At 41.0% G+C, this 8,416-nt stretch overlaps 2 protein-coding genes across 3 annotated transcripts; both read right to left on the reverse strand.

Annotated features, from left to right (window-relative positions):
* On the reverse strand, positions 43-3,422 carry LOC109713073 (probable 5'-adenylylsulfate reductase 1, chloroplastic). 2 transcript variants are annotated; one of them, XM_020237031.1, is made up of 6 exons: positions 3,191-3,422; positions 2,795-3,081; positions 1,734-2,082; positions 1,518-1,655; positions 951-1,277; positions 43-732 (listed from the first exon to the last, which is right to left on the reverse strand). In XM_020237031.1, the coding sequence occupies exons 2-6, from the start codon at positions 3,079-3,081 to the stop codon at positions 502-504; spliced, it is 1,332 nt and encodes a 443-aa protein (XP_020092620.1). In that variant the 5' UTR covers positions 3,191-3,422; the 3' UTR covers positions 43-501. The 2 variants fall into 2 exon arrangements, with proteins under 2 accessions (XP_020092620.1, XP_020092619.1); XM_020237030.1 differs by having other exon boundaries at positions 2,795-3,089.
* LOC109713358 lies at positions 4,105-7,404 on the reverse strand. Its single transcript, XM_020237402.1, is given in 4 exon segments — positions 4,105-5,028; positions 5,266-5,376; positions 5,453-5,598; positions 6,688-7,404. Coding segments are annotated over 4 exon segments (1,416 nt in total). The 5' UTR covers positions 7,250-7,404; the 3' UTR covers positions 4,105-4,431.

Raw genomic sequence — 8,416 nt, forward strand, 5'->3', positions numbered from 1 at the left:
TATATGTGGTTAAAGAACAATAGATGCTTAGATAGGTAACTATTAATAAATTTTCTGTGATGTAATAATATTTGATGCCTAGTGATATGATTGTGACACTAGAGACTTTCACTTCCATGTTGTTATAGAGTACTAGGATTTGTCCATGTGGGAACATTCCTACTATCAACTTGTCCAGAGAAAATGGTTGATCAACACAAACGTAGGACAGTTCATCTAAGCTACAAAAAGAAATTGGACTGGTCACTCATTCCTTTACTAAATGCAAAGATGCAAAAGACTAATGCTAAACCACATCACAATAAAAAAAAGGGGAAAAGGAAAAAAGGGAAAGGAAAACTTGAAGCTAACTCTCGTTAGTCCTATGATAAGATCTCACTCTGAACCCACCATCTTCAACTTCACAGGACGTAAAAACCCTCTGAGTCGCTGATCAAACTTGGTGTATCTGCAAAACCTGATCGAAAGAGAGGTAAAAGCCGTTCAAACCCGAATCTCCGATCATCGGAGGGCATTGACGAAAGCGAGGAGCGAGTCGACATCTCGCCTCTCGGAAGGGTACTTTACAGGCCTAGATGCATGCTTTGGGAAGAAGATAATTGTGGGGAAGCTTCCCAACCGCAGCTCCTTCTGCGCGAATTGCTTCTGATCCCCGTCAGCCCGGAACTTTCCCACTTTAACACCTGAACCAGAGAGCTTCTCTGCCAATTCAACAAATGATGTTTCCATTCCCTGAAATATGGCAGGTGGTTTGTTTACTTTTATGACAAAACAAGATTAAAGGATTATATAGACTTTACCTGACAAGACAAGCAATTTATGAGTAGTGATACTAACAGAGGAACTGACATTACCACCAGCGAATGGATAAATCTAATCACTGCTTATACAATAGACTTTTAACAAGATTCTTTGTATCTATTGTGAGATTAACAATAGTAACCTAATACCTGGCAAAAGCCGCACCAAGGGGCATAGAGGACGACAAGCCAAGGTTCCACCCTATTTTCCAGCTTTAGTAGGTTATCAATTCCCTGCCTGTGAAGGTTGACTATAGCTTGGGTCTCAAAGATGTCCGCCACGCCATTTACAGAGTTGGTGCGAAGAGCCCCATCCCTGTTAATGACAACCTCTTGGGACCCGTTTGCGTTGATGTTCCCCTTGTGGAGTCCACACTCCTTAGCCTTTGCATCCTCCCACCACCACCTTCCTTCCCTCTCGTGTTGCCCGGGCAGGACTGGTCTGGTGCACGGCTCGCAGCCAATCGAGACATAACCCTAATTTGAAGTATCAAGAGGGAAATAACAGTTTAAGGACACAGATTGAAACTAACAATTTGTCTGTAGAAATCATTATTTACTTGGAATTGTTTAAACTATTCTCAGAAGCTTCTATCAGATTGGTCTCTTGGGTAATAAGTTTCGAACTTCGAAGACAATTCCTCTCATCTTTCCTCACCTATCTAGACTGTTTGCTATCAGGTAGATATTCTGAAATCACAAGAAATCTCTCTTTACCTGTGAATGTAATAAGTTCACCGGCACACCCATGGTTCTGATGAAATTCCAAATATCCTTTCCTTCGACAGTAGCGAGCGGGTTCCACTTAATCAAGCTCCCAATCCCACCACCCATCCCTTCAAAGGAAGGATCAACCTGCATAACCACGAAATTCATTAAATTCGTCACGGAAACTTCTGCAGAACAAAAGAACTATGTAATGATTTTTTATACCTGGACAAGAGGGATATGTGCTCGAGTGCCAGGGGACTGATCTTTCCTTTGACCAGTGATCCAAGCCCTAAGACCCTTCAGAGCCCTCTTTAAGGGTCTAACCTTCCTTATACTGCAGCATTCTTGGTGCCCATCCTCATAGAAGGAGAAGAGGCCCTTGCTTCTCACAAGGCCTTGAACTTCTACCGCATCGGGAAACATGTATTCGATGTGGATGCCGTAGTGCTTCTCTACGGCATCGAAGAACCTGTAGGTCTCTGGGTTTAGTCGTCCGGTGTCGAGGCTGAAGACCCTGAATGGTCGGCCCGTCAACCGGGCATATTCTATCAACGCCACATCCTCAGCTCCACTGGAAAAGAGCACAACCATTGAGTCGGCCCGCAAAATTATGTTGTCTAAGGATAAATCCTAAATTAATCATCTCCAACGAAGAGTATTATACATAAATATAAAAAAAAAAAAGCAGAGTATCTAACCACTAATATGTTTTTGAATGTGTCCCAATTCAAATAAAAAGATGTGTTATTTTTGTGCGTAAATTTAAAAGCAAATAAACATCGTATACTAACAGAAACTGTAAACACAAGAATGAATTCAACGAAGGTAAAAATTACTTGCAAAACACACTGCACTATATATTTCTAAAGTATTTGTCAGTTTAAATCCATGAACAAATACAATTCTTCTTATGTACAAACAGATCAATTCGATATATTTCAAGCTGATGCATCGAGCCGTGATTATAATGGTTATAAATTATAACACAGCCGGAAAAAAAAAAAAAATCGTAAACACGGGGATAAAAATAGAAATGACATTATTGACTGGTTGATGCTATTAGTTTAAGCTGATTTTGATATCAACAGATAGAGTTTCATGATAATGTTGCAATTCATAAACTGAATTATGCCGAATTTGAGCAGATACATTGAATCTAATTGGCTCCCAATTAAAAGCGTGTATGTCAATCTCACTATAAGTATATATAAAAGGAGAAATTTTCAACCCTCCCATGCCTCTTCTCAACCCAAAAAACCCTAAATTAAGAAGAAGATTCTAACCTAAAAGCAATGGCAATGTCGCCTCCGAATCGCTTAAGAGCTTCATCCACAATCTCCAGAGGCGAAGCGCTCTCCAACCCCTTCGCCAGCTTCTCGTAATCCACCACCACCTCCTCCTCCTCCACCGCCGCCACCGCCGCCGCATGCGGTAGCGCCGCCGCCGGCGGTGGCGCCGTCGCCGGCGGTGGTGGTGCCGCTGCGTAGATCGGCCTGCTCACCACCCACCGTCTCCCCCGCGAGGCGCCGATCGCCGTCGACTGTGCGATCGACGGCTCAAATTGCTTCATCTGGAGCACTGAGCGACGTCAAAGAGCTCGAGAGATTTAGAGAATAGAAATTTAAAGAAAAGAAATGGAAAATACATGAGAAATTTCATTTCGAAATCGAAGTATTCACCTTTGCGATCGCGAGGGGCGCTCGAGTGCGAGGAGATCGAAGAGATCGCCGAAGCCATGGCGATTAATTTCTTTTTTTTTTTTTTAATTTTCTCTTTTGGCTATGAAATTGGAGCGAGGAAATGGAGAGAGCTTCTACTCTTACGTTTGAAGATGGATCGATCGCGGAGGAAGAGGGAGCGCGTTTCGGTTCAATGAACCCGGACGCTCTTCCGAGCAACAGCGGGAACGGAAACGTGTCTAAATAAAATATTTATATATATTTTTTAATTTTACAAATGCGTAGTGAGATTTTGTATGGATCAAGTCCACCACGTCATTCGTCGGCCTATAAAACATCTACCGTCCATCATTCCTTCCCCTTTCAATCTACACCATTCAGTGGACTTTTGCCACTTCCGTTTGTTTGTTTGTTTGTTTGTTTTTTTTTTTTTCTCTCCTGAATTTGGAACTTCAAAAGAAAACTGTGGATGGACGGTGGAAACGTAGAAGTCCACAGCTGACGTGGCGAATGAGGTTCATACAAGCAGCAAAATGTTCGACACTTTTGAAGATATAATCACATTACAAGCGTCGGTATATCAACAACTTACAGTAACAACATTATAAAAGTACTGATGGAAAACAATCGAGTTGCAAAAGAAGATAAAAAAAAAGAATAATTGGCGAATTCTTTACTATATCACATACTTTTTCTTATAAGGATTAAATAAAAAATCAATCATCCCTAAAATAAATAGCAAAAAATTTAGTGATAGGTACATAAAACCTCAAGTTGAAGTTAAGTTCGCTTTATATTTTTAACTAAATTTATTTTTTAAAAAAATAAACGAACCAATGATATGTTATCTTTCTCTTAAAAAATAAATAAACAAAGAATAAATTTTTATGCATATTTATTAAAAGAAAGGAGTATAGTGAAAAATGTCAATAACGATACCCTTGCCATCTATCTAATTTTGCTAACGGTGACCATAATCTTATGACATTAACAGAAACTAAACTGCAGAAGGAAGCTGCTTTGCCTGAAAATATTAGTTGCACTACACACTTTCAACATCAAGACATAGCAACTTTCTATTTTTAACAAAAATCCGGCTCTCGAGGTGCAAAATTGAGACAGCCAGAGTTTCCTTTGAAAACCATTGTTAGGACCATTCGTTCGGACATATTTTCAAGCCTAAGTCCGACCACTAACAGTGAACTATCCACAAAACATCACATCTTTGGCACGACGGCTGATCAGACGTTCTTGTCGTGGCTCGAAACCGTCAAGAGAAGCCCAAAGTGATCACTAGGCAGCACAGGAAGCACCAGCTGCTTCACCTCTTTCCTGACTTTCTTCTCCTTGCAGTACGAAAGCCCTGATATCGCCTCCTTGCCGATCATCTCTACACTTTCGACCTTGAAATCCTTCAATTTACACACGAATCGATCCAAGCGCTTCTGCAAAGTCCGGTTTCCCGTCAACATTGGGTTAGCTTTTGTATCATAAGTCCAGCCATTTTCTCCTCGCTTCAGCTCGACCCAGGCATCGATCCAGCCATTTGGTAGAGGGAAAGGGCCATCAGATTTCTCATCCCAATTCATGTCACCGCCGAATATTACATTAGGTGAGTCGCTGAGAAGGCTGAGGGATTCGTTCGCCTGAGCTGTCCGTTCCTTGCTGTACATCTGATCCCAACGAGGCGGGGCCGGACAGGGGCTCTCCAGGTGAGTAGTGGCAAGTACCAAGTTTCTCCCACCTCCAATATTGATATCGGCTAAGCATAGCTCTCTCCCCATTATGGAGTTGCTGAATGGTTTGACGTTGAATGCTTTCACTGGCAACTTGCTCAGCTGCAATTAATAAAGGAATGTTTTTCCGGACATAACTCTTTTGATACATAGAGATCAATTTGCAGTTAAAAGTAAGATTATGCTTGAATAAAGCGGATCAGGTAAGATAACAAGGATAATTAACCAATTCCTTGACATGAGATAGTAATTTATAACCAACCAAATACTTCAAAAAAAATAAAAAGAAGAAAATTAGAGATGAGAAAAATTCAGCAGAAACTTAGATAAAGATCAGACCTGCATGCAGAAATAGGGTCTTTCAGCAGCCATTTCGTAAGAAACAGAGCATTTATACTCTTTCCACCACTTAGAGTTTCGAAAAAGTTGATATATGTTCGGCGTGACCTCCTGCAATATGATGGCAACACTTAGGAATTGAATACTATACTGGAGAAGGAATTAAGTCATAATTCAGTACTCGTACTTGGAAGCATATGAGATCAGGTTTGTGTTGCTGAACCAGATCGCCAAGAGCTTCCATTCTCCTACGCACTTCCAGATCTTCACGAAACCAGACATTGTAGGTCATGATTTTGAATGTGCTCCTTTTTGAATTAGCTTCGGCATTTCCTGCAGATTCAATTTGGTAAAATGTATGAATAGGACTAAAAGTATCCAATTTGACTCTCAACTAGTCATATCATGTATCAATCATGCTGGATTTATGTTGCATAACATTACAGAGAAGAAAGTGAAAAGCCTGCAAAACCTCACCTACGCCTAAATAGAAGAGAAGTATATATATTATTGTCTTCCAAGGTTTATAATAATTGCAAAAGGGGAAAAAAAAAAAAAAAAAACACTAAAATAAACATGGCAGTGCAAACTAACTTGCCAAGGAAATTCTAGATCGATGGATTGACTAGATTCACTATCTGTAACTTTCAAGTGACATCTTTACTAACCGAATTTATCAAACACACTAAAATCATATCTGATCAAAAGATAAACAACCTCAGCATAAATCATATCTCTAAAGGGCCGCTACATACTCAAGGGACCGGCGACCGCAACCACCGATGCGGCAACATAGAGGGTCATTTCAAAATGGCCTAAAAAGGGTCCCCATACACTTTTGCACTAAGGTCCTTTTTGGATGCCGAAATAAGATATGCAATGATGGATAAACTTTCTGCATAAAGATTTTCTTGTGTGATTGGAAGCTGAGGAGTATAAATTTTTCTCCTTGAAAAGTCTCGGCATCCATGATTTGGTAGAACATCATATTTCACCCATAAGATTATTTATCTTAGAAAAATAGGTCCGAATAAAGAATTTGTTCTAGACATCGACCACACTCCTCACCTACCAAATACTACCGGGCCTAAGTTTCAAGGGGAGCAATGGCCTTCAAGCATTTGGTCCTTCACAACTAAAAACAGCGCAGAGATAAACTATCTTTCTAATCTATCAGCTATGATCAGATAATTATCCCACCAACTCTCTGGATAAACATCAAAGACGAAAATCAAGACCACAGGCAATGATTTCTCTCAAGAAGACACAAAACTATTACTAAACCATCAGCCGAACTGCAGCACAACCATATATATCACCGTCATCAAAACAACCATCTTTTTGAAATGGAACAACCCTAATAGCTAAATAAGGAAAACAACACAGGAATCGAATGGGGTATATTAGAAATTTAGAACTCACCGAGCTCCGAAGACGACGGCCGCTCATATGCCGCCGCCATATCCCCCGCAGGGCGCTCCGCCGCCTCCAGCGCCGGGCGCTTGCGGCCGCAGCGGCGGAGGGGGAGGAAGACGGAGCCGACGGAGGGGTCGGAGATCTCGTCGGGGTCGAGGGCGGCGTCGGCAAGAGCGGCGGAGTAGGGCGCGGCGGCGCCGCACATCTCGCAGGAGGAGGAGGCGGCGGCGGCGTTGGAGAAGGTGCAGGCACGGCAGTTCCAGCGAAGAGACGAAGAAGAAGAAGGAGGAGGAGGAGAGGGAGAAGAGGAGGAGGAAGGGGGAGGGAGAAGAGAAGGGGAGAGGCAAACCTGGCACGAGGATTTCTGAGAGGGAGGGTTTATGAAGGTGCAGCGGGAGCAGGCTCAGGAGGAGGAGGAGGACGACGACGACATTGTTGATGTTGGAGACGAGGGTTTGAGGGTTCCAAATGTACGCAGACGGGGTGACGAAGACAACAGGGGCGAGAGCACTTGAAAACACCTTAGTCCGGAGAAACACACGGAGAGCATAGATCGGGTCGCGCTCATCGATTCGGCTTGAAGCAAAAGGCTTCAAAAACCACTTCATATTCTCTTATAAAGAGTAATTTGGAGAACTAAGCAGCATTATTATAACTGGTATAGAAACCATGCGAATGACCATAGACAATATTTTAATTAATTAAAATATATAATTATTAAAAATAAAAAATGAAAAAAAAAATGAATAAAAATGAATATGGAACACATTCAATACGTACATTTTTAATAATATAATATTCATGCAATGTAATGCATTACTATTTCAAAATACCAAAGTAAAATACTTTTTGGTGAAATGTCAACATTTGATAGGAGGATGAGATCTGGAAAGACATAATTCTACTGCACATCTCATGACTACAAATTGTCATCAACGACATCAAAAACTAGCATCCAACGTAGGGAAAATACACCACTGTTTAAAAGCCTACATCAAACTAGCCATCGGCAAAAATCTGATCAATCCAGACGCCATTGATGCTAGAGAGACCATGGTCAATGTGCTGAATATAAAGCTTAGTGATACCTATGAACCTTAGCATTATCTACAGCATATTGACCTACCTACACAAGTATTGTTCTCAGTAAAGTGTTGTGAGTGGATCTCTCTGTACGCATGTGTGCGTGTGGATTCGTCTGCGTGTGTGTGTTGCGTGGACCTATCCGAGGAGGAATTCTATATAGTCATACTTGTACTACGTCATCAATAACAAGCCAATCATATTCATTCTTTTTAAATAAAAATACAATAAAAATATTTTTTTACAATCATGATAGGATATATAGTCGTAAAAGAATATATTTGATTGATTTGTTACGGTACGTCACAAATATATCCATTACATTCTAAAACTTTTTGTAAAATTTTTTCTATCTGAGAGTGCTTGCGGACCCACATATGTGTGCGCGCACGCGGACCCACCCGTACGCGTGTCATGCTTCACATTTCCAAGTATAAAAATGTCATAGAATGAGTGGTGCTCTATGCTTGCCGATTAAACGAGTCAAATCAGCAAGCACCACCCGACAGGGGCCGTGTGGTACGTGCTGCTTCCGCGAAAAAGAAAATTTCCTCTCACCATTTTAATTTGTCAGTTTTTTTTTTTAAAACTACCCTTGACAAAATTTTATAATTAATACCCCAAGTTCAAAATTTAATTACTTTATATTTTC

This window comes from Ananas comosus, linkage group 7 (assembly GCF_001540865.1).
Source record: "Ananas comosus cultivar F153 linkage group 7, ASM154086v1, whole genome shotgun sequence".
NCBI classification, from domain to species: Eukaryota; Viridiplantae; Streptophyta; class Magnoliopsida; order Poales; family Bromeliaceae; genus Ananas; species Ananas comosus.